Here is a 25,383-nt window from a genome sequence, read left to right on the forward strand (position 1 = left end):
GGGCTCCCCGCTATCGCTGGGGGCTCCCCGTGACCGCTGTGGGAAGGGACAGGCCGTTTACAGGAGAGCATCGGTAATGAGGTCTGACAGTGTCAGCGGGAAGGGAGACTGGGAGGAGGGTGACTTGTCTGCCAGGACCCACGGGACTCGCCTGGTTTCCAAGGCAGTGAGTGGACCCTGTGAGCGGAGAGCCCGCGGGAAACTGAGGCAGAGCTGAGACTATGAAGCTACTTCCTAGCCTGCCACCTTACAGGTCAGGACGAGGGTGTGAGACAAAACACCACTTTAAAGAACAGCGTGGAGACGAGCTGCAGGAGACGATGGAGACGTTTATTCCGACATGATAAGGTTATAACAAGAACTTCCAAGTTCTAAAAGTTCAAATAAAAATAGGATTTTACAAATTAAAAAAATACAATTTATATACACAGTGGAATTAGCTAAGGTTACATATATACCAACAGTGCAAACACAAAAAGGAAGCTCCTGCTGTCCCAATGGCCAAGGCCCACAGGAGGCGTGCAATCCGCACACGAATGTCACGGGCCGGCCGCTCCCGGCCTTTCCCGACACCCAGGGCGGTGTGTGCAACCTCACATCGGACATGCCACGTGGCCGGCTGGGTCAGGCCATGTCCATTCCAGCCGGAGCCACTCGTTAAGCAAGGTCATGAGCAAATCACCTCTCAGGTGCAAGTCCTCCAGCCGTGGGGACTCTACCCCCATCTCCCCGACCACAGCCGGGGACCACGAACCACCACGCTGAGACCAAACAGCCACCACCGGCCAAGCCCGAGCCTGTGCCATCCTCTGTGGAGGGACCAGGGCCTCGGAGACCAGGGCTGCTGGCACCAGGAGGGCTGGATGCAGGTTTCCAGCAGGCTTCCGAGGAGCGGGCTTCCAGTATCTGCTGCGAGTGGGCTGGCTGTCTTTGGGCACCAGGAGAGGACGGCTGTCACAGGGGACAGGAAGCGCCTTTCACGAGGGGCCTGGGCCTCCCTGGCGGCCATCCGGCCAGCTCCGGGGGGAAGGCATCTGCGTTCTGTCGTCTACCTCTGGGCCACACCGAAGGGAACCAATGCCTGGTGACTTAAAAGCAATGCAATGTGCACGAGGGGCAATTTCCTGGTGACCCAGCCCAGGACAAGAGGCTCCCTGACCCCCTGCAGAAGCTGGCCTGGCCCATCTCAGGGAGGGCTGGGAAGAGGTCAAGTTCCCGTGGGGGGTCACACCATGCTCCTGGTCCCCTTCTTCACGAAAGGAGGAAAGAAGGCAGTCAAGCTGTGAACAGTCTTTAAAGCGAAGAGGCGGCTGGCTCACCACGTGCGAAGGGCTGGCCTCTTCGCTCCTTGTGATTCCCCCACGATGCACTGGGGGTTTCATCACGTTTCACAAATCAAGTGCCTCCAGGAAGCTGGCACACTCAGACCTCGAAGTACTTTTGGTCGAAGAGATAAGATGAGGCGGAGGGCCACCATCTGCTGCAAAGGCCCCTCACTAAGTGGGACTGTTCACTGGAGTGTGTTGAGCCAAGACGTGGGCGGGCAGAGCAAAGGCTGACACCCACCCCTGGAAAGGGTCTTCCCATCGAAGTCGAGGCAGAGGGCGAGAAGTGCTGCCAGGGTCAGGCCCAGACGCCCTCAGGCAACCCCCAGATTAAAACATGAGGAAACGAAACGCCAATGAACACCACCTCGAGTGCACGGCCCACCTGCCCAGGGTTTCCTGAAGGGCCCAGGATGCTGATGATCCTGTAGAGAGCGGAGGCCAGTGAGAGCAAATGCCGACGCCCAAAGGCCCACTCGGGGCCTGTGCAGAGGACCAGCCTGGAGAAGCTGAGTTACTGGGACAGAGGGAGGCTTCCTGGGTTCGATGCTAAAGTCTTGGGGCATGTCCTAGCAGGAAGCATCCTGAGTTTCATCGCTGAGCCCCTCAGCCGGTAGGGGGGTGGCAGCGGGAAGTGACAGGTGAGCGCACAGTCCTCCCTCCTAGCACCCCCCCGCGTCCTCGAACACGAATCTACTTCGTCGCCACACTCAGGCCTTTCAAGCAGCATCTCGAACCTTGTGGTGGTCGCTGGCTCAGACTCACTCTTTCCCATTTGGAAGTAACCTTACCGTTCTCCAGAGCCAAGCGGTTTATCTAGGGGCCCTGATCTTAGTTAAATTGTGGGGGGCCTGCTCTTAGTTAACTTGGGGGGGGGGCACCAAGATCCTCGGGACTTTACCAGGAAGATGCAGGCAAACGTGGGGAAAGTTTAGTGATTCAGTGGAGGTGAAAAGGAGCAGGAACGAATGGGGTAAAAATGAGTCACCAGGGGACCGTGGGTCACGGGAAATGGAGAGAAAGCTGAAATGTTAAAACCAGGGCACATGGAAAGCTGGCCCCATTGTCAGATCCACTGCTCAGGGATTAGTGGGGTTAATGCTTTGTGCTTCTTGGGGGTGGTGGTTCTAAGGAGACTGAAACCATGGGGGCCAGAGCTCAGCTCCCCCCGGCAGCAGCGCATCCCCCCAGTGAAGCTGCAGACTGAGGGGCCGCAGAGGAAGGCCTCCCTGAACGTGGCCGTCCTCTCAGCGCCCAGCTCCCGAGCCAGTAAAGTCCCTTCACTTTGCAACTGGCGCTTCCCCGGGGTTTGCTGAGGCCACATCCCTCCCTCGTGGCTTAAGGCAGAGCTGGGTCCCCCAGGAAAGCAGCGGAGGGGCAGGAACCTGCTCTGGGTGTCACTCTCCAGTGGTGAGCCTGGCCCCTCTCGCGGGTCCCGGCATTCCTGGGGCAGGGGCTGGGGCCTGTGCCGACCTGGATGGAAGGAGCTCGGGAGCAGGGAACAGGAAGGTACTTGCTGAGAAAGTCAGACAAGTCCAAACTCTGACGGGTCAAACCATCCCCAGGATGTAGACCAGCAAGCGCCCGATGACTGCAGGCTTTCCGAGCGAGGGGTGACGGGGCTCTGCCGTGCCCTGGGGCAGCCCCGCTAACCGAGGCGGAGCAGAGCTGCCTCCCGGAGGCCGGAGGGCGCTGGCCTGTGGATACGGCGAGCCTCAGAGGGTCTGGTAGTGCTGCCGCAGCCGGGCCTGCAGGAATTCGTACGTCAGGTTGTGTCGGGTGATGATCCCAACGATCTAGAATGAGGAGAAAAAGACCCAAGTCACCTGCCGAGTCAAACGCAGCGGGGCAAGACCCGAGCGGACGGAGCTGGCCCAGTCTGTCAGGAGGAGTGGAGGGCAGACAGGGTCCTGGATGGTGCAGCACAGACACGACACCATGACCCCCACGTCAAAGGTCACCTGATCTCTATGGAACAGGATACACAGATAACTAGGGCTCCTAAAGGGAGGCCAATGGGCTGTAGTCCGGCCGGTGACAAGCTGAATGTGTGCACCTGTGCAGACAGGGCACACGCTCCCCAGTATTTGGCTTGAAAGTCTCTCATTTAACGTTACAGTGCCCGTAACAGCTGGGGAACCGACACCTCACCCCATCCCCCCAGGTGCTGCCAGGTCTTGGGTGAAGGGACAGGCCCTAAACTTTTCTAGTCCACGGTGCCACTGGCGACATCTGCTGGCCACGCTGGAGATTGCAGATAAGAAACCGAAGGCAAAGGGGGAAGGTGTGTGAAGTTATCCCAGGCTCCACGTGTCCACGCCCTCCTCACTCCTGGTGGGAGTTTCAGAGGAGGTTTTAGTCTAGAGACCTCCCTGCTGGATTCTGTGGTTGGAGGGTCCTTTCCTGAAGGTGGTGGTGGTGGGGGAGGGGGTGGGGGGGGGCGAGGCCAGGCTGCTACAGGCCGTGGGTGCTCCCTTCCCCCCCGGAACTCTCACCTCTCCCACGGCATTCACCACCGGCAAGTGCCGCAGCCCCATTGTTCGGAACAGGTTGAAAACTTGGGAGACGCTGCTGTTAGGTGACACGGTGAAGGGTGACGGGTTCATGTACGGGGTGACGTCCTGCGGAGGAAAGACAACTGGTTTCCTGCGGCCGGCTCTGCCCTGACCAGGATGGGACGCCAACCAGCACCGACCAGAGAGGTCCTTTCCCGGCCCGTCCTGGGGCACAGCCGCTCACCACTATCATCCGCGGGTTCAGCAGCGTCAGGTCCAGGTCGTGGATGTCAGGGTACCGTGGGTAATCCTCGGCCATCTCCGCGTAGGAAAGGCGCGGCTGGCTGGCGCTCTGCAAACCCAACAAGACACTGTCCTTGCAGCGAGTGCAGCAACAGGTAGGGTCACGTGTAGAGCCCTCCCCCCCCCCCCCCCCCCCGACCGGTCTGTATCCGCCCAGCCATGGTCCCCCAGAGTGAGGGGGGGCGGGGCCGTGGCTGGAACACGTGCTTTGGAGTGAGACACAGTGATCCAGAGCCAGTTCCCAGCCTGCTCCCCGCTGTGTCCCCCAGGCAAGCCTCCTAATCCCCCCAAACTTTCCTTTCCTGCACCTGTAAAATGGACATGGACCAGTGAAGTTTAAAGGAGAAAAGTGCTAACTCGTAGTAGCTGTGTGGGTTGACTTGTGTGCCCTCAAAAGAGATGTCCAAGTCCAACCCCAGTGCCTGTGAATGTGGCCTTATTGGAAACCAGGTCTCTGCAGATGTGATCAAGGTCAGACGAGGTCATATTGGATTGGGGAGGGCCTTAGATCCCATGACTGCTGTCCGTATACAAAGAGGAGACACAAGGAGAAGACCACGTGATGAGGAGGAAGGGGGGTGATCGGTCTGCAGTCAGGAATGTCAAGGACCGCTGGCACCGCCACAGACCAGGAGGGCGAGAGAGGATCTCCCCTGGAGCCGCCAGAGAGTGTGGCCCCGCGACACCTGGGCTCTGTGCTCTGGCCTTGAGAGCTATGAACAGCAAACTTGTGTGAAGCCATCTGTTAGTGGCAACTGGACGCAGCAGCCACAGCAAACTCAGACAACGGCTGCTACTTCCCTCCATCCCGAGCCTCACTGCTGCTGTCACTGGGCACCTGGACCACAAGTGACCACACGTACTGGTCACTGCTCTGTCCCCATCTTCCTCCCCTAACTCCACTCTGACACAGCTTTCTCCGCGCACCACTGCCTCCCAGTGCTGCGCCGGCCGGCTCTGGCTGGTTCCTGCCTGCAGGCGAGGCCTCTGTCATCTGGCTTCATGCCTCCACTTCCCTGACCCCTGTGCCCCACTCCCAGCCAGGCGGGTCCTCCCCACAGACCACACGCTCAGGGCCCAGGCTCTGCCCCACGGCCCTCCCTGCCCTGCCCTGCCCCGTTAGCCACTTGGGCCACGAGGGACCGGAGGCTGACCCCTACGGACAAGGCCCGAACCAGGAGCGCCAGTTTGGAAACCAGGTCTCTAGGCAACGTCTTCAGGCTCCTTTCTCAGGATGAGTGTGAGTGAGCGGGTGTCAGTGAGCGGGACCACTCTGAACAACACCCCCACCCACCCCTGCTTCTCTCTACAAAAACCAAGCAAAAGAGAAAAAGAAATGGCAGGGGACTCACGGAAGAATGGGACGTCTTCTGGTAACACATGTAAGAAGGTTCGTGCACACCAGAAACTAAAATGTAGACACTATAGCCGTAACCGGTTTGGCTCAGTGGATAGAGCGTCGGCCTGCGGACTAAAGAGTCCCAGGTTCGATTCCGGTCAAGGGCATGTACCTTGGTTGCGGGCACATCCCCAGTAGGGGGTGTGCAGGAGGCAGCTGATCGATGTTTCTAACTCTCTATCCCTCTCCCTTCCTCTCTGTAAAAAAACCAATAAAATAAAATAAAATAAAATGTAGAGACTATGAAAAGCCTGCAGGCTGGCAGGACACCTGACACAGGTGCGGAGACTGCGTGGAGAATGGGGGGACTCACCCCCCGCCTGGTGACCCGGGAGGACACCGACTGCAGCAGAGGGAAGCGGGGCAGCATGCGCCCCCTAAGCAGCTGCTGGCACATGACTCCCTGTCTCCCCTTCTCCTGAGGCGGAAGTGTGCTCCTACCCTCCTGCCTCCGGAATGCGGTGCAGGCAAGAGACACTTACCGACTGGCTTTCGGAATAGCAAACTCCTCGGACGAGCAGGGTGACAAGCTGCGACCGCAGGATCAGGCCGTGGAAGGTCAGAGGGCGGAAGCGTTCCTCCATGGTCCAGTCTTCACTTGGGGACTGGTCAGGGTATAGGTTGGGGTAGGGAGTGTATCTGTTATATAAAAACCAGACGCTGCCTAGTATACCCTCAGCAGGATCGCGTTTCACCCACGTCCCAACCCACCCCCCAAATTCCCAAAAAACCCGGGAGCTACCTAACAGGGCCGGAGCAGAGGGCCGGCCCATCCTGAACCCCGTAGGGGCCGGTGCCTGCGCGGGGGGAGGACTGTGCACTTACCTTCGCTCGAGCATCTGCTGCAGGAGGTCCTCCTTCTCGGCCGGCTCCTCTGAGGTCACGTGCTCGTCACACATGTTCCGCAGCTCACTCGACGGGTAGGACTTCATGGACTGGCTGCGCCTGCGCTGCTCGCCGGCTCGGGTGAGGATGCTGGATTTCTGTGGGTGGGAGGGGTGGCAATGGCAGAGGTATCCACCAGAGAGGCCCTGGACTGCTGCATGTGCAGGCACACCAACACAGCACCTACTGAGCGTAAGGATTTGGGGGGCAGTGGGGATCTAAAGCACATGCCGACAGGAACTGCAGGAAATACTGGCAGTGGCTCAGGGGCCGGTTCACAGGAGCCTCTGGGCTCCGCAGGGCTTGTTGCAGACCCTGTGGTTTCTGCCGGCCCAACATCCTTGCTCCTTGGATTTGGAAAAGCACCTCAATTGTCCAGTGGGGAACAAACCCTCTCTCCCAGCAAGCCCAGGGGTGGGCACAAGACCCAGGTGAGGCAACGGGACTCTCCCTCTGCCTGGATTTCAAACCGGGAGCAGCCCAAGGACAGAGAACAGCGGCTCCGAGGCCCCGTCTCCCAGAGGGTCCCCTCGCCGTCTGCACGCCCGAGCACTCCGCTCTGGCTTCTTCACTTCCTGTCGGTCCTGCCGCTTCCAACAACTGACTTCTTTTCCTCTCTTGTGTAGGGCAAAGTCCATTTCTGTGGTTGGCAACTCTAGAATCCTCGCCGATCCAACTTGCAGGAATCCCGAAGGCTGCTGATTAAAAACAAATCTGTCCCACCCAGCTGGTGTGGCTCAGCAGTGAGCATTGACCTATGAACTAGGAGGTCACAGTTCGATTCCTGGGTTGCAGGCTCCCATCCCCATTGTGGGGCGTGCAGGAGACAGCTGATCAATGATTCTCCCTCATCATTGATGTGTCTATCCCTCTCCCCCTTCTCTGAAATCAATAAAAATACACTTAAAAACAGAACAAAACAAACTGTGCCCGCGCTTACTGGGAGAATGGACACGCCCTGATGGCCTAACGGAGACCACACTCGCTGTCGAGTCTACACTCACTGTCGCACATAATGGGGTGCTGATTTCTCCTAAGAGCCACCCACCTGTGGGGTGTGACGAGCACCAGTCAGTGTGAGCACCTCTCGGCTGTTTTCTCACCTTGAACTTGATGTTGTTACTGATGAGCTGGTTGCCCTTCATGAACTCCTTCTCGTTGCCCCGGTTCTCGGTGACCACGGGGAAGGCGTGGTGGACAGTGGTGCGTAGGATGCTGACTAGAGACTGGATGCGGGTATGCGGGTAGACGTAGGTCAGGTTGGGCTCCATGATGTCACTGGCTCTCAGTCTGTGGAGGGAGGGAAGCCATCAGCCCCACGCCTGAGCCCACGGCACCCGGGGGCAAGTGCGATGGGCTGCACTGGCTCTTCTGCTGCACATGCCCTTCCCCAGGCCTGAAACGTCCTTCCCCGCTTTGTGTGGGCCTGGACTCATCCCTCGGCCCAACATGAAGAGTCCCCTCACCACAAACCCCTCTGCTTGCCCAGGGGACCGACCGGCCACCCCCTCCTCAGCACCCCATGGCACATTCCTCGTATCGCACTGAGTTGGTAATTACACTATTGGAATTTTTTAAAAAAAGTCTGGTGTCCCTTCAGACCAGGATGGCAGCTGCAGCCACAGGGCAAGTCCCTGCCTGTCTTGTCCACATGCCGTCGACGCTGCCTCTGCACCAGCAGGGCGGAGACCACGTGCCTGCAGAGCTGACAACACCGACTCTGCCCTTTACAGAGGCTGGAACGCCCTACGCTAGGCCACAGGGACTTGTGTGGTGCCAGACGCAGGAGGCCAACCATTTGTGGGCTGATGGGTAATTTGGTGATTATAATACGAGATTTTGTTAGGCACACGGGAGGCAGGCTAGTTCTCAAACAGGGCTAGCAGACCCTTAGCTTAATCCTCACCTGAGGATATTTTTTCCATTGATTTTTAGAGTGAAAGGGAAGGAGGAGGAGGAGGGGAGATAGAGAGAAACATTGATGTGAGGGAGACACATCGACTGGTTGCCTCCTGCACACGTCCTGACTGGGGTGGGGAGCAAACCCGCAACCGAGGTACGACTAGGAATTGAACCCGCAACCCTTCGGTCCTCGGGCACCCTAACCACTGAGAAAAGCCAGCCAGGGCTAGCACGCCTGTAGTTTAGACATTCAATCCTAACACAGACTTTATGCACAGCCCTCACTTCCTATTGAACCAGAACACAGGACCCAAGCAAAGCCATGCATCGGCCCTGCCCTCCACGCCCTGCCCCAGCTCCCGGCTCCCAGCTCCCAGCCACAGGACCTGCTCAATGCTCCCAAACATACTTGCTCTTTTAATGACCCCATTTCACTTCACTCTCACCCAAGAATCTAAATAACCATTTCCTACCCTGATAGAAACATTCCTTGGGCCCTGGGATGTGATGAGACCTCACAGCCTCACCTGTCCATTTCCGCCTCTGTCTCCCACTCCAGAAGCGGCACTCCTCGCAGGCCCACGTGGATGTCGTAAATGCCCTTATTGAAAATGTCCCCTGTCCACTTGGCCACCTGAAACACAAAGTAAAGACCTGAAAAGAGGCTGCTGTGGGGCGAACTTGGCCCTGAACCCTAAAGTGGACTAGAAGGGAGTGCTCACCATCAGAGTGATCATAATGGGAAGCCCGTAAGTGATCTCATTGGTGGATTCGATCAGGATGACCGTGAGACTGATGGTCATACGGACGACCCCGCCCAGGAAAGCCGCGGCACCAATCAGGGCAAAGGTCCCCGAATAGACATGGCCCAATCCAATGTAGCTGGTGAAGAGAGAAAACAAGAATGTGCCTTGGAATCATGCTGGGTGGAGGGGCAGCGCTACGGTTCGAGCACTTGCACATGTACACACGCGCACGCTCATGCACACACGTACACACACTGTACCTTTTGAGGACATTGGCAACTAAACGTCCAAAAGCAGCTCCACACAGCAGAGAAGGCACAAAGAGGCCACTTGGGACAGAAATGCCGTAAGTCCAACACGCAAGCAAGAAATAAAGGACGAAGAACAAAGCCAAAGTGATGGGGCTGAAGGTACCTGCAAGGCAAGGACAGACTGAGCCCCACTGCCAGGTGCCCGCCATGGCCCGCCTTGGTCCCCACAGGTCCTTCTGCACACCAACCAGGTCACCTCCCACACTGGAGGCAGAAGGCTAACCTTGTCTGGGCTGGAATTACAAGGACAAAGTCCTGTTTTTTGCTCAGAATGAAGGGTAAGCCTGGCTGTATCTGAGGGCCAACAGAGGAGCACAGGATGGGGAGGCGCACTGGAGCTCACCGTCCTGGTGGAAGAGCTGAAGGATAGCAGACTCCTGGGGATTGAAGAAGAGGGTGGCCATGTCATTGTAGGTCTCATTGGGACAGAAAAAGGTCTTGATACTTGAATTCACATCTTCTGATGTGACCTAAGAAACAGAAATCAGTACAAGGTCAGTACAAGGTCAGCACCTGACCAGGGCACTTGAATCTTCAAGTGGGAGGGCCCCACCTAGGTCAAAAGAGTCTGGCATCCATGCTTTTCCTGTGAATTAAACCGATAGCAAAAACAGATTTAGACCCAAGAGCGGCCAACTGATACTGTGTTCCTTGCATTTTGAGAATGAATGAACCAAGATGTGGGCCCTCATTCATCCACTCATAATGACACTGTAACTACGATGATTCACCAGGGAATCCGCCGTCTCTTCTCCCAGGGCTCACTTTGTGTGTGACACTCCTGGAAGCCTGGCTGGAAACCGCACGGACTAGGGGAAGATGAGGCAGGTGACAGACCAGTGGTTGGGAGCTGACAGCTTTTCAGAGGAGCTTCCAGGGTACGGCCTGACCTAATGCCCCAACTTTGGTTCCAAATGGAAAAAGCCTCCGCCCTGAATTTGCTGCAGAAGCTAAACCACTTCCACACGGTGCAGACACCATGCTCCTGGCTGCCGCCCGCAGGCTCCACCTGGCTGAACAAAACCCCGATGGGAAGAGATTACTTCACATTTCAGACCTCCCACTCTCTCTATCATTTTGTGTAGGAAGATGAAATTCCGGTACTTCTTTGCTCATTAGAGGGTAAGGGAATTTGGATTATGAAAGTTCTTGTTTTCTATTTGATAGTGTCCAATAATATAAGTGTTGTTACAAAGCTCAGTAAGGATATGGACTTTTCCTGGACTCCATTCTACGGATAACACTGTAGAGATGCCCTTAGGTGAACACTGTAACAATACTAGGTGGACCGGGTGGTGGGTTTGGATAAACCCACCAGGTGAACTTGGCTGGCCAACACAGTTAGACGAAGGCTGCCTAGGAAATAGGACAGTGCCCCCCTAGTGGTGGAACATTACAGGAAGAGCTGGCAAAGGAGAAACGTGTTTAGAACAGTAACCCCTGAGCGAGCCGAGAAGACACACAGGCAGTGGTTCCCAAACTACGTCTGGAGGAACACCAGTCCTGAAGGCTCTCTGGAAAGTCCTGCAGCCAATGCACTGAGAAGCCCCAGAGCACCTGTTGGAAATCAGAGTTTCCACTAAAAGCAGAGCGCAGGGTCCATAACCAGAGGGATGGACACTCTGGTGACCTTAGCAAAGATACTTCATTTTGTGATGCTTCAGCTTTCTCATCTATAAATTGGGAATAATTCCCACCTCATGCTCTATTTTACTAGCTGAGTGATCTTTGTCAAGACCTCACTTTGCCTCCATTTTCCCATCTGGAAAATGGGAATAATAACATCAGCCAACCTGGTAGTGGTAAGGATTATATGATCATGTATGTAAAGAGCTTGGTGGAATATCTGGCACAATAAACATTCCAACTGTTCATAACTCTCCCTGAAATTTTAAGGGCCTTAGAAAGTCTGGCATTAAAGAAACTTACTTAATTCTGGTTAACTCATTTGACCACAGAATCCTTTTCCATTTGTTTCTAAATAATATAAATCAATGTTCCTTGGAACACATTTTAGAAATGTGGTCTGGTAACTAGTAATGGGTCAGCCACATTTTTCCGTAAAGAGCCAGATAGTAAATATTTTAGCCTTTGCAGGCGATGGCCCATCTTCTCCATCTTTCCCAGCTCTTTAAAAATGTAAAAACCATTCTTAGCTTGGGGGTTCCACAGAAACAAGCAGGTGCGCAGGGCCAGATCTGGCCTGTGAGCTATAGTTTGCCCATCTCTGATCTGATATGGTCTAGCTGCACCTGGACCGACCCTGGGGACACTAAAGCAGCAGCCAAGACAAAGGCTCCAAAGGGGCTCTGAGGCACGGAGTCCCGTCCAGGGACTGTACGGTGACAGGTACCTAGCACTCCCCCGGCTCCCCCTGCAGTCCAGACCACACAGCTGACCGACCACAGTCCAGCTCAGACCCACATCCAGGTTCGATCCAAAAACGCAGGTAGAGTAAGCTCCAATCCTACCTCACGGACCTGCTCTTTCGGAGGAAGGTTCTGAAAAAGACCATCCTCCTAAGAAGGGAAAGGAGACATGCGACAGGACGTGTGCCAGTCAGTGCCTCGGAGCTGTGAGGAAGCAGGGCTGCTGTTCTCCTGGGCAGGCGCTCCTTCCTCCCAGCCTAGAGCGACTCTCACAGGGGGGCGCGGAGGGGCTGTAGCACATTCAGGTGTGGAGAGCGAGAAGGGAAAAACTGGGGCCGGAGAAGAAGCAGATGGTCCACTTCCCGAGCTTCTGTTTCCGATTAGTGTTGTTCAACAGAGAGACAGACAGACAGACAGATAGACAGAGACAGAGAGCAGTCCCCCTATGATAACCGGATCATCCACACACATGAAACAGACGGAGGTGCACATCCTCTCTCCTGGGAAAAGGCGACTGCACATCCCTCTCCGCAATCTGATCAGGTGGGAACCATGAACCCACACACTCCTGAGCTCCAAGCGGCACGCACCCACTTCTGGACCCTCGTTGCGGAGGCAGGACAGAGGGAGCAGGTGCACGGGGTTACCTGGAGCAGGAGCGAGTCATTCCCGATTTGACTTGACATCTGTCGGCATTCTCCTAACACCATCGAGGCTACAAACACCACCACGGTGGTTACCAGAGACACCAGGAGGCTCTCTAAGACTCTAGGAAGCAAAGGACGGCTGTTAGAGGTAATAAGACACCCCAGTCTTGGGAACTCAAAGACACAACCCCGCCTACCCCTAACCCTCTCCCCAAAGAGCATGTGGAGGAGCCCCCGCCAGTCAGCACGCGCAGAATCTGTCAGCGACATGCCGCGTTCAGCCATTCCTATGTAAACAGTGGGCGGCCAGGGACAAGGCTGCTGCGTCCACATCATCTCTCTGCGGAACAGAGTGCCTTTCATTTTAGGTCCCAGGGGTGAGAATCGCACTGACCTTTCTGACTGTCATGCATCCTAGTGGAAGTCAGGTGGGGCGGGGAGGCAACCAGCCACTCTGATATAAATGAAGCTCAGACTCAGCCTTTAGGCCTGACAAATACAGTGGACATGACCCCTGGTACATTCTGTCTCAGTTGTGGAATCAGAGCTGGTGTGGGATGCAGGGTCTGTTCACACCATCGCCTCCCTCGGGGAGACGGCCCATCCACACGGAGCTTGGGGAGCCCCGCAGGCTGGGGGAGGCGGCTGCACAGGTACCTGACAAGCTTAGGCTTCGGGTGCACGTTTCGCATCCGGTACTTTGCAAGCCTCTTGTTCAGACAGTTGAATGTGGCTCCCAGGAGGCCCCCAATGACCCCCATCAGGACGAAGAAACCCAAATCCACAGCTGTCCAGAGGTGACATTTTTTATCAGAGTCAGAGCACTGAGAGAAGGGGCAGGAAAGGGAGAGAAAAACCATGGTGCCCATGAGAACAGGAAGGGGTGGAGGCAGAGCAGACAGACACAGGAGGGGAAGCTGCCTTCTCTCTTCAAGAGCCAACACAGTGCTGGGCCTGCCCACACCGGGCAGAGGCACCCACAGGAGGCTACAGGGGCAGAGAGCCCCGCCAGAAGCTGCCCCTGATTGCTTCTACCTGGTACATCACTTAGAGCAATTGTCACTGGTCAAGCAAGAAATTCTGGGGGCCCTAGCTGGTTTGGCTCAGTGGATAGAGCGTCGGCCTGCGGGCTGAAGGGTCCCAGGTTCGATTCCAGTCAAGGGCACATGCCCGGGTTGCAGGCTCAATCCCCAATAGGGGGTATACAGGAGGCAGCCAATCAATGATTTCCTCTTATCATTGATCCCTCTCTCCCTCTCCCTTCCTCTCTGAAATCAATAAAAATGTATATATATATATATATATATATATATATATATATATTAAAAAATTTTGTAATTTCATCTTATTTAAAAAAAAAAAAAAAGAAATTCTAGGGGAAAAGGACGAAGCATACCTTGAACTCGCCGAAGTTCAGCAATCCAGGGAGCTGGAAGGAGCCCCAACTTCCAAACTGAATCCCAGAACGAAAGAAGTTGAGGGTGAAGGTGGCAGACATGGAGCAGAAGAGCTAGGGACAGGTGACAAAAACAAGAACATTTAATAGCAACAAGTCCTACTTCCTCCCTGACCCTCCTCATCAAACCTGCTGCTCTACACAGAAACCTGCCGACGCCAGGCCCGGTACAGGTGTCCGGTAACCATGGCAAGAAAGGCACCCCATGTGGACAGCTGGACCACAGGCCACAAGAAGCTTTCATTTCAACAGCCTGTTGTGAGATCTATTTACTTAGAGCCAGATACACACTGACTTCTGTGCCAAGAGAAAGAGTGAACATGAGAGAAAGAACGCGCTACTCTTAGGAGTCGGGGTTCAAGTCTGGGCTCTGCTGCCGCCTGATGACCAGTCCCACGCCTTCACGCCAGGTGGCTCATCAACAAGAGACGATCCTGGCAGTCTGATGTGGGGGATGGGCGTGTGCATACGGGAAGCACGGGAAAGCCCACAGTTTGGCAGTTACGGGCATCTAAAGCAAAGGACTGGGCTCGTCAGAACTACAGCTTAAAAGGGGGTGGTTACGTCCGGGAGGTTTCCTTGGAAGTCTCCTCACCACTTTCCACGTGAGCCCTTGGTTCCAGAAGGACGAGCCCTCCTCCAGACTGAACAGGGTCCCCCCAATGGGAGCCCCGAAGGCTGCCGCGACGCCAGCAGCTGCACCTGCTGATACAAAGTCCCGCTTGTCTCTGAGGAGAGAAGAGACAGTCGCTTTATTGGACAAAGAGCCCTCGGGCCACAAAAGCCGGTTTTCCCTGCCTTATTTGCCAACGTTTGTGTGTGTTTTTTAAATTGATTTTGAGAGAGAGAAATGTTGATGTGAATGAAACATCGATCAGCTACCTCCTGCACACCCCAAGTGGGGATTAAGCCTGCAACCTGGGCGTGTGCGCTGACCGGGAATCAAAGAATCAACTTCTTGGTGCATGGATGACGCCCAACCAACTGAGCCACACCGGCCAGGGCCTTATCTGCCAACATTTTATCTCATGAAGGAGCCATGAAGTCAGGGTTTGAAGCAGGCCAACTGGGCAACGCATAGGTTCACCTGAGAGCCAGATCCACTCCGCAGCCCGAGTTCCTCCGGGGGGAGAGGTCCCCTCACACCAGTCTCCTCTGAAGATGGAATTTCAGCCCCAGCTCAGTCCCCGCTGAGCTACACTCTCCCCAGATCTTCCTTCCAAAGGGCACAGCGTCATGAAAAGGCCGAAGTGCTGTGACATGTGGAGGAGCAGGTGACAATGACATGCGGAGCACCAAGGCGGGAAGGTAGACCACAGCTCGGACCCGGGGCCGATTCCAAGGGCCTCGTGCGCGGGCCAGTTTCACACACACAGATCCCACAGGGCAAAAGTTCCGAGAAGAGCACCTGCCCACCCAGAAGGGCGGCGACCCAGCACACTGCTCTGCAATATGGACGATGCTCTTGCGAGTATGCTGTGGACTGTCTCGTGCTTTTCACCGCCACGGCCTGAGGTGCTTCCAGGCCTTAGGTCATGACACGGTGGCAGCCACGAGACCAGCCGGGCCCTGGCTGCTTATTCTCAGGACAGTAGCTCAAAGCCCACCTTCTTTCTGACACTGGGTTTTGCACGCAGCCTGCCCAGCAGGGGAGGCAATAAGACAGCTAGAGCAAGCATGGGGTCTGAGAGGTAGTAAATGGACAGTTCATTTTTTTCAAGAGAATCCAATTCTGCCCTGGCCAGTGTGGCTCAATGGTTGGGTGTTGTCCATGCACCAAAAGGCTGCCTGTTTGATTCCGGGTCAGGGCACATGCCCAGGTTGTGGGCAGGAAGCAGCCAATGAACTTTCTCTCTCCCTCTCCCAAAAACAAAACAAAACACACACACACACACACACACACACAAAACACCTTTAAAAAAAGAAAAAAAGAAACTCCAATTCCTATTATCAACAAGACGAGTAATAAGTGGTGGGGAGGTTGGGGAGAAAACGGAACCCTCATCACTGCTGGAGGGAATGTAAACTGGTGCAGCCTCTGTGGAAAACAGTATGGAGGTGCCTCAAAACATTAAGAGAAGAGTTCCTACACCACCCAGCAATCCTTCTTCTCGGTAGTTTTTAACCGAAAAATTTGAAAACATTTATTGGCAAAGATTTATGCACCCCTATATTCACTGCAGCATTATTCACAGTGGCAAAAGACATGGACACAACCAAAGTGTCCTTCAGTGGACAACTGGATAAAGAAGATGTGGTATTCTATACAATAAAAGGGTAATATGCAAATTGATCCTAAGGGCGGAACAACCGGTTGCTATGATGCACACTGACCACCAGGGGGCAGATGCTCAACGCAGGAACTGCCCCTGGTGGTCAGTGTGCTCCCACAGGGGGAGCTCCGCTCAGCCACAAGCTGGGCTGACAGCTGCAAGTGCAGCGGCGGTGGCGGGAGCCTCTCTCGCCTTCTCAGCAGCGCTAAGGATATCCGACTACGGACATCCCCTGAGGGCTCCTGGGCTGTGGGCCTAAGCTGGCAGGTGGACATCCCCCGAGGGGTCCCAGACTGCGAGCGGGCGCAGGCTGGGCTGAGGGCCCCCTCGCCCCCGAGTGCACGAATCTTCATGCACCGGCCTCTAGTGTATACACAAAAGAATACTACTCGGCCGTAAGAAATGAAATACTGCCACTTGTGACATGGATGGACTTCAGATTATGCCAAGCAAAGTAAGTCAGTCAGGAAAAACTAAGAACTACATGATTTCACTCATCTGTAGGATATAAAACTGAAACTCAGACACAGACAACAATATGGTGGTTACCAGACGGAAGGGGGTGGGAGGTAGTAAAGGGAAAGGGAGCCAAATGTATGGTGACAGAAGATGATTTCACTTTGGGTGATGGTAAAACAATGCAATATACAGATCATGTAGCCTAGAAATCTATACTTGAAACCTATATAATCTTATTACCCAATGTCACCCCAATAAATTTAACTTAAAGAAAAGAAAATCCAATTCCTAACCTTTCCATACCTGTCACTTCGGAAATAGGGGAAGTTAAACTGGATCTTCCGAAAGGAGATGCTCTGAAACTAAAACAAGAGAAAACCAAGTCAGAGGGGGGCCCACAGGCCACCTGCAGGAACCCCGCGGGAGCCCCCGCCTTGAGCACAGCGGGCAGATGTGCTGCAGAAGGGAGAGTCCAGAAGAGCAGCCTGGGAAAAAGAAGCTGTCTCTGGGAGAAACTTCCTTTCCTGCCCCTAAATTCCTATGCTCTTCCGAAATTGCATTTTGTTCATAATCAACAAGTCAGAAAGAAAATGGGGAAGGAAGCAGCTGAGCCAAGGGCTGGGAGGAAATGAAAGCTGCTGCAGAAGATACCGTGAGCCCTGCTCAGGGGTGGCAGTAAGGAAGGGCCCAAGCACCACCTTCACCTGTCCCCCACATGCTCACACTGCCACCGTCCCTGCCCCCTTCTGGGAGGCCGGGGCCAGCTGGGAGGGTGAGGCAGCAGAGAGAGCAGAAGACGGGCTCTGGGCAAGTCTTCTCTCCTTGGCTTTGACCACTCACTAGCATCATTCCCTCCTCTCCGCACGAGAGGAGCATGCCCACAAGAGACGGACCACAAGGAACCGAGGTGTCTCCAGCCTGCAGCCCGAATCGGATAGCCCGTAAGGATGGGAGCTTCGCCGTCCTGAGCTAGCTCCTCACCCCGTGTTACTAGTCCTGTGCTACCTCGGGTGCACTCAGCACAGCCGTGCCTGGAACCACCTCAGACGTGCTTCTAGCATCTTGGGATAGGGCAGCGCTGAGCTGACCCACGGAGCCACCTTCCGTGGAAGCGCCGGGCAATGGCTGTGGGAGCAACAGGTGACTTCATTTGAACAGACTTTCTCTATGTGCCATTCCTGTTCCTAGGACCTAGTTAAATCTCTGGGGTACCAGTTACCCCCTCGCCCAGGAGACAGGCCACATAGTTTTTACACCAACCCAAACTGACGTCAGACTCCAAAGCCATGCCAGGTGCTGCCGATGATGTTCTTCCAGACTGACTCACAGAAGCGCCTGGGAGGCCACTGCAAGGGACTCACCTTCCCAACCAGCAGGCTTACCTGAGGGAGGCCAGCGCCCACCACGGCTCCACTGTGGATCATGGGGCCTTCCTTCCCCACAAAGAGCCCTGGGAGCAGGTGGAGAAGGACCATCAGTCAGCACAGAGCCACTGTAGCTCGGGAGACCTCTGCTGTGTAAACCTTCCTCTCGATAAAACAGAGATGCTCCTGTGGCTGTCTAAAACAGCGGTTCTCAACCTGTGGGCCGCGACCCCTTTGGCGGTCGAACGACCCTTTCACAGGGGTTGCCTAAGACCATCCTGCATATCAGATATTTACATGACGATTCATAACAGTAGCAACATTACAGTTATGAAGTAGCAACGAAAATAATTTTATGGTTGGGTCACCACATGAGGAAGTGTATTTAAAGGGCCAGAGGGTTGAGAACCACTGGTCTAAAAGAAAGAGTCAAATTCCCATCGAATAAGAGAAAATACTCTTTAAACTCTCAATTGGGCATCAGCAAACTATAGCCTGTGGGCCAAACGGCTCGCTGTTTTTGTACAGCTGGAGAGCTGAGGATCATTTTTCCATTCTCACCTGGATATGTTTTAAATGGTTATGTAAGTTTAAGCACCTAAATAATACTTTCAATTTTGTCTCTTTGGTCCACAAACCTAAAACATTGACTATCTAGCTGTTTACACAAAAAGCTCACTGACTTTGCTAAAAGCCAACTCCATAAACCAACTGGATGGTGGGTCTACTTTAAAACCTAATGTGTTACTCAGAGAGCTCTGAATGGTAACTAACAGGTCTGCATTTAAAAAACGAAGCCATGGACAGAAAGTAGAGAGATCTGTTAAGGGCAGGCCCTCCAATCCAAATCTACTTCATTTACACACAGAATGTTTCTTGTCCTCGTCACCCTTTGAAGAAAAGAAGGGAACAGTCAGAAAGACCCCCCCTTACCTCCAGCTACACTGAACAGCACCCCGAAGACTTTGCAGACCAGGGTCCGGAGACGGACGATTCCGGGCACCTTCACCCCATTCAGATAGCACTTGATCTCGGGTATTCCAGAACCTGCTGCCACTGGCTGGAAGAGGAGGCACACCCGTACACTCAAACCCATCGACCGCCCCAGAGGGACGACCTGCTGGCCTGGGTTTCCGACTCAGCAGGCCTGAGGGGGGATGGGAGGACGTGCACGTCTGAAACGTTCAGTGATTCAGCATCCCCTGCGGAGCCTTCAACAATCCATGCAGGCACCCCGCTCCCGGAGATCCTGCGCTCACTCACGTGAGCTGGGGCCCGGGGGCCAATCATTTTTAAAGTTCTCCAGGCGATCCTACCCTGATGTGCTCCCCAAGGTGGAGAGCCACCCTCCTCACCTGGATGTTTGCTCTTTCATCTCACCACAGGCTAACGCCTGACTTTCAGAAACATTTCTGAGTGAACGCGAGGCCACTTTCTGCAGGAATCTATACTCCAAGGCGAACTCAGCCCTCTCAGCTCCCCGTCATGGCGATGGAGACGAGGAGTGTAGGACCCAAAGTCTTGACAACAAAAAGGCCTCTTACCTCAATTAGGACAAGAAGGCTCCCTAAGAAGACAAAGGTCAAGTTGAAACCCAGGAGTTCAAGGAGGGACAAGGCGAGGCACCCTTTCCGGCTGCACTCCTCCACCGCTAGAGAGTGAGTTAAGGAACCGTGGCGCCACACCAAGGCCTCTCCTGCCAACAGCCGACCTGGGGCAGCGCCTCCTCTGGGGAGTGCTTACTGCGCCTCTCCCTGCTCTCCGCGTCTCCGCGTCTGAACAAGAATACTGCCTGAGATGTCATCTACACTAGGCACCGTTTCTCATTATGAAATGCTTCAAACATTGCCAAGAGTAACCCTCACCCGTACCTTCCCGGCCCTACCTTTAATACATCTCAGGGTGGTAGCATATTTGCTCGATACTTTTAAAAATTAAAACGTTAAGAGAGCCCATTTTTGTGGCTGACCTGCTGCTCTCCCGTGCTGCTGGCAGTACTGGAATAAACGCTCATATATGATTCAACCCTCTCTGCTTAATTGGCTCAAGTAGTGACAGGCAGCCCAGACCCACTGATTGTCCGGTTACATATTCTGGAGACCAGGAAGGGACGTAAGTGAGACTCCCCTGGAGTGAGTGTGCTTGCTGCCTGGACTGGGGGTTCCTGGGGCTGAGGCCTGGGCTTCTATTTGCAGCGTTGTCAGGAATGTTCATTTTGAGTTCCAGGCGCAGCCTCAGCAATCTCTGTCATCTCACCTGAGACCTAAGTTGAATCAAGCGTTTTTGTAGGCGGAATCAAGCGTTTTGTGTGGCATGAGCAGTGGCTGCCTCTTGTCTGGGCTTCTTTGTAAGGATGTATGCACTGTGTATGGCACAGGAGGCATTTTACTGCCTCCCGTCTGGACGAGCCTGGTCAGTTCCTGATGGTAAGGACCTCCAGTGTCCTTGCCTGGTCTCCGAGCCCTTAGTCTGACCCACTCTGGCATGAGACATTGCTCTGCTTCAGTCAGTTTTAAACGCAGGGCATTCTGAGGCGTCTGTGGCTGGACAGACAAGGAGCATGGTGTGACGCTCTTGCCTGTGGGTTGGGCCCACCTGTACATATTGTAATAGAGTGTCTCCGCTGATTGTTGTTTTGTGTCTTTGGTTTAATTTGTCTAAAGATGGGGCATATCCTATTTTGCTAGGGGCTCCCGCTGCTCGTGGCAGGGATTGCAGGAACTTCCCAGCAGCTGCCAAGAGTTCTTAATCTTGGGGACCCTTCTTGCTCTCTCTCTCAAGGCATCAGCCGCTGGAAACTCTAAGCTGGGGCAAGTTCTTGTCTGTGATGGAACTGGGTTTCTGATGTTCTTTGCTGGCTTTCTTATCTTTGGGGGACTTACTTTGCTCTTCGCCGGTTTATGAACATAAGGAATCCTCTGTCTGCTGCTGTTTGGGCTTTGTGCCGCTCAGAACCCATGTGCTGTGCTGGGTTAGTGTGAGAGAAGAGTCTAAGGCTAATGTCCCAGTCCACCCTTTTCAGAATGTTCATCTATTCACTGTAGGGGTTTTTGTTTGCTTGTTTGTTTCTGTTTTTTTTTAAAGCTACCTTCTTACATGCAAGATTTCATGTTGTCAGTCTACTCAGAAATAAAGATATGGGAGATAAACATTCTGAACGCCCCCCTCCCCCCACAAGTTCTTTTCCTAAGAGGATCAGATCTGCAGAAGTGCCCCCGAGCAGATTACAAAAATAGCAGTGGAGGGCCACTTCCATCTTTGTAAGAAAAAATAAAATAAAATAAAGTAAAATAGTACTTTCACATTAAAGCCACCTAAGGCTAGTGAGTTATCCCTGTTTAAAAAAAATGGTCTAGAAAATGCGTTGGGTAATAATTGGCTTTAAAATCTCTAAGTTGTTAAGACAAAATGAAATAACTAAAGTGAAGGGTTTATGATAAAGCTTTTTTAAAAGTGATAATTATATATACCTAAACATAGTTTTCCAAAGTCTTTGGTAACTAAAAACTTTGGGAGTTTGCAGGGTTAAGAGTAAAAATTATTAAATATCTAGGTATTTTGAAATATCAGGATACTAATCTGAGTTTGCCTCGCATGAAAAATCTAGAGGGTGGATTTGAATCTGTTAATGAATAAGTCTTGTATTTTATTTGAAATATCTCTTTAAAATGTGAATGTATTGCTAATCTGAGGAATGTTAATTACTTACATGTCACCTGAAAATTAAGGTTTCTAAGGTTAAGAATTCTAACTAATTGGAAAGAAATGATGGTTTTGGTGTGATAGAAGGCATGCGGCACGGAGATGCATTTTGAAGGAAAAGAAAGTGGGTTCTAAAGTTGTTATTTTTGAAAGTTGTAAGGTTTGTGAAGAAAGGAAGTTATATAAATGACACAGGCCAATAAGCCAGGAGTAGTAGTGGAATAGGGAAACTGAGATGGTCAAACAACAATTTGGAGCCATCTAGTAAATCCTATCTTTCCTAAACCAAAGATGCTTAAGAGTAAATGACTTGCACTTTGCCTCCCTAACCAGAGGGTAAATAGCTAATATCAACCTACTCAGGAGACAGACAGCAGAAATCCAATCAGTGCCATTTACTGACCACACCCAAGGACAAATGAAGTTACAGAATAAACCTCATGTTAGTTAGTCCTTTTCTAGTCTATTAAAAGGGAAAAGGTCTTTCCTGCTTTTGCCCAGGAAGCAAAAGTTCTATAAGTTATTGAAATAGTTGTGTTATATTAATTAGGCACTTTTTTTCATTAAAAAAAAAAAAGGTCATCTTCTTAATCATGGGAACTAAAGTTTGCTAGCCTATGGTTGTGTCTAATACCCTTTGGTCAATTTGATATATGATCTTTTGGTAAAATAAGTTTGACAATCTTTCCAAGGTTTGAATTTTAAAGAAACTTTTCTTGACCTAGAATTGGCTTTAGGTCATTCCAATTGGCCCTGAAATGCCTCAAGAATTTGTTCTCTCTCATGAAGGAAAATTTTCTGCTTAAGGCACATGGGAAGCTTTGTCAAATAATAACTATATTATGCTTCCATTTATAGCTCTAATTGTTATCCTGGAATATTGTGTTTTGCAGAAAGGACAAGATTCCATGTCATTCACATTACTTTAAAGTATCTGGATTTATAGAAGTACTGGCAGAAAAAATCAGGAGAAACAAAAATTTGATTATGGGACTGAATGAATGGAAAATATACAGTTTTTGTAACTTTTGTTGAAAGTATTGCTGATTCTTGAACTTTTTGTTTATCAGATATAAGGTAGCATTTTTAAAGCAATTTGGTAAATTATATATTTTTCTCCCTGCCTGTCCCTCCAGAATTTGGCAATTCTTAGTAAGTGGCAATACGTTCTTTGCATGAATTCAGTAAGACCTGTTTCCAATTGTGGCTGTTAACCAAGACTTTGACTGGCGTGTCATGCCTGCAGAGACATGCCTGGACTCTGGATGTCACCAGAAAGCTTTAAGGAATGAAGCCAATAAGAGCACCTTGGAGAAAGCCTGGTACCTTGCCTGGTCACAGGGTTCATGGCAGTCTTTCCAAGTAAGGAACAAAGGCTGCTTTCCTGAGAGATGGCAAAGAAGGAACCTCATCACTGGGGATCTCAACTTGAGGAAGTCACCCATATCTACAGGTATTGCAGGCAAACCCGATGGCAGCTAGGTGGCTCAGCAACTTTGCCCTGCGGGGCTACTTAAAGCTTGATCATGAAATTTCAGGAAAGCGTATCTTTTTAAAATAGCCTATGTGGTTTGGCTCAGTGGATAGAGCGTCGGCCTGCGGACTGGGGGGTCCCAGGTTCGATTCCGGTCAAGGGCATGTGCCTGGGTTGCGGGCATATCCCCAGTGGGAGATGTGCGGGAGGCGGCTGATCGATGTTTCTCTCTCATCGATGTTTCTAACTCTTTATCTCTCTCCCTTCCTCTCTGTAAAAAATCAATAAAAAATATTAAAAAAAAAAATAGCCTATGTGATCAACAGTTATTCTTATTGTGTTCATGCAAACAATCAAGCCAAATGGTAACTAGACTTAATACAGTAAATAAATTGGTTTCAAGTTGGCTCTTTAGTAAAAATGAGGGTGATTTAAAGAGAAAAATTATGTTTCAATAGGAAATGTTTTTTCCTTTTACCAGACTACTGACGTAATTCTTGCTATTCTAACTTTTGCGCAGTAATATTAATTTTTATAACACAGTTTGACTCCACCAGCTGACAAGCCCTACTCACACTCAGGGAATACCACCTCTAGACACCCTGCCACCTCCTTCCGTGCCCAGTCGTCATTGTCCCTCTGACAGAGAGCAAGCAGCTCTTGGCTCTGAAGGAAAAACTGCGCCCCTCCTCAGCATGCAGCAGTTACAGAAGAGACCCTGTGCCCCTTTTCTCTGGAAGAATTGGGAGCCAAGATCCTTGAGGGCATGTGGTAGGCAGTTAGACAGACCTGAGCAGAGCAAGGACGATGGGCCAACTGGAGGAGAAATGGACGACACCCTGAGGCGTACTCCTCACCACGCCAACTGCTCTGAAGCTGGCAGTGGAGGAACCTATATAGATCTGACCTTTACATCTTGCTGAGGAGGAGCTGGGACACCTACTGATAATATATAGACTATTCATTTTGGGGAGAAAGTCACAGATGGGGACCTTTATATGTTGGGACCCACTGTCTGGGAAAAGGATGCAGGGATGTTTCCTCTAGAAGTTACTGCAGTCATTCCCTGTGGTGAATGTCTGACTTTTACCAGGTGTTCTAGTTATTGTCCTTAAGTATCTAATAACTACAATATGAATTGTTCTGATAATTTCACCCTCCCTTATAGTAATGGACATACTAAGATGCTGGCTGGTGGGTTTCTGATATGTGGGTAACTATTTATCCCTGTTAGCAGCACCAGGGGGCCCTGTTCCATAGGATGACTGACTGTCTTTATGACTCAGAAACATCACAGGGTCTAAACCAAAAGAGACTTTCTCAAGCCCGAGGCACCGGACTGCAATGACCGTCTCCACCTGTGAGCCTGCTGCCTATATTGCTTTGACCATTTTTGTTATGCCGGTAATGGTAGGCTCCCTTAATGCAAAAGTGGCCCAGCTGGCTTACAGCAGGGTAAAAGCCCTGAATGCCACCTCCAGGGCTATACATGGGATAAATCAAGAGCTGAACCAGGTCAGGGAGGCAGTTCTAGAAAATCGGGCAGCAATAGATTACTTGCTGCTGCAGCATAACCACGTTGTAAGGAATGTAAAGGAATGTGCTGTTTTTAATCTTCCTGACAATTCTCAGTTTATAGAAAACATATCCAAGATCCTTCATTTATTTCGTGTATCCCATCCCTGGGAACTACTTTCAAGGCAGAAGCAGCTGCAGTTCCAGCAGAATGAGACTTTTCATCTAAAACTAATCTCATAGATATGAGCTGATAGAAATAGCAGTGGGGAAGTGTTAGGGGCAAAGATAGAATATTGGGGACTAGCTATGGTTATGGGAAATATTAATCACGCTCTGTTAACCACGACTGCCTTGTGTTGGTTAAAGAAAGAACATTCTGACCTGGCTGGGAGTTGTGTGCCTCCGGGACCTGGGAGTGAACCTTGGACCTGGGAGTGAACCTTGGACCTGGGAGTGAACCTTGGACTGGGAGTCAACCTTTGAATGTGGTCCATTCTCATTCAAGAACTGCCTGTTATCACGGAAAGGTTAACAACCTTGTTGCACAAACAATGGAGTCCCACCCCAGCCTCCTACTTCCCCATGCCTGTAATCCCTGCTTCCCCCTGTATAAGCTGCTGTCCTGCCCTATATAAGCAGCTGGCTTATGGGGGCTGCAGAGCAGATTTTTGTGGATGACCTGCTGCTCTTCTGTACTGCCAGCAGTATTGGAATAAATGCTCATATGATTAAAAAAAAATTAAAACATTAAGAAA

General features: G+C 52.0%; 1 protein-coding gene across 1 annotated transcript in view; it reads right to left on the reverse strand.

Moving 5' to 3' along the window:
* Positions 1-310: 310 nt before the first annotated feature.
* Positions 311-25,383, reverse strand: part of CLCN6 (chloride voltage-gated channel 6) — a 33,795-nt gene continuing 8,722 nt past the window's right edge. Inside the window, exons 6-23 of the mRNA XM_081087924.1 lie at positions 19,479-19,585; positions 18,868-18,994; positions 17,953-18,020; positions 16,874-16,932; positions 14,434-14,566; positions 13,779-13,892; positions 13,040-13,206; positions 12,383-12,503; positions 9,710-9,836; positions 9,316-9,469; positions 9,032-9,191; positions 8,837-8,943; positions 7,511-7,697; positions 6,348-6,505; positions 6,005-6,161; positions 4,065-4,172; positions 3,821-3,946; positions 311-3,121 (exon numbers count right to left, since the gene is read on the reverse strand). Of these exons, the coding sequence (XP_080944050.1) occupies positions 3,041-3,121; positions 3,821-3,946; positions 4,065-4,172; positions 6,005-6,161; positions 6,348-6,505; positions 7,511-7,697; positions 8,837-8,943; positions 9,032-9,191; positions 9,316-9,469; positions 9,710-9,836; positions 12,383-12,503; positions 13,040-13,206; positions 13,779-13,892; positions 14,434-14,566; positions 16,874-16,932; positions 17,953-18,020; positions 18,868-18,994; positions 19,479-19,585 (2,261 nt within the window). The 3' untranslated portion in view covers positions 311-3,040. The remainder of the gene's footprint in view (positions 3,122-3,820; positions 3,947-4,064; positions 4,173-6,004; positions 6,162-6,347; positions 6,506-7,510; positions 7,698-8,836; positions 8,944-9,031; positions 9,192-9,315; positions 9,470-9,709; positions 9,837-12,382; positions 12,504-13,039; positions 13,207-13,778; positions 13,893-14,433; positions 14,567-16,873; positions 16,933-17,952; positions 18,021-18,867; positions 18,995-19,478; positions 19,586-25,383) is intronic.

The sequence above is a fragment of the Myotis nattereri genome (genome assembly GCF_964212035.1).
Source record: "Myotis nattereri genome assembly, chromosome: 3".
Classification (NCBI taxonomy): Eukaryota; Metazoa; Chordata; class Mammalia; order Chiroptera; family Vespertilionidae; genus Myotis; species Myotis nattereri.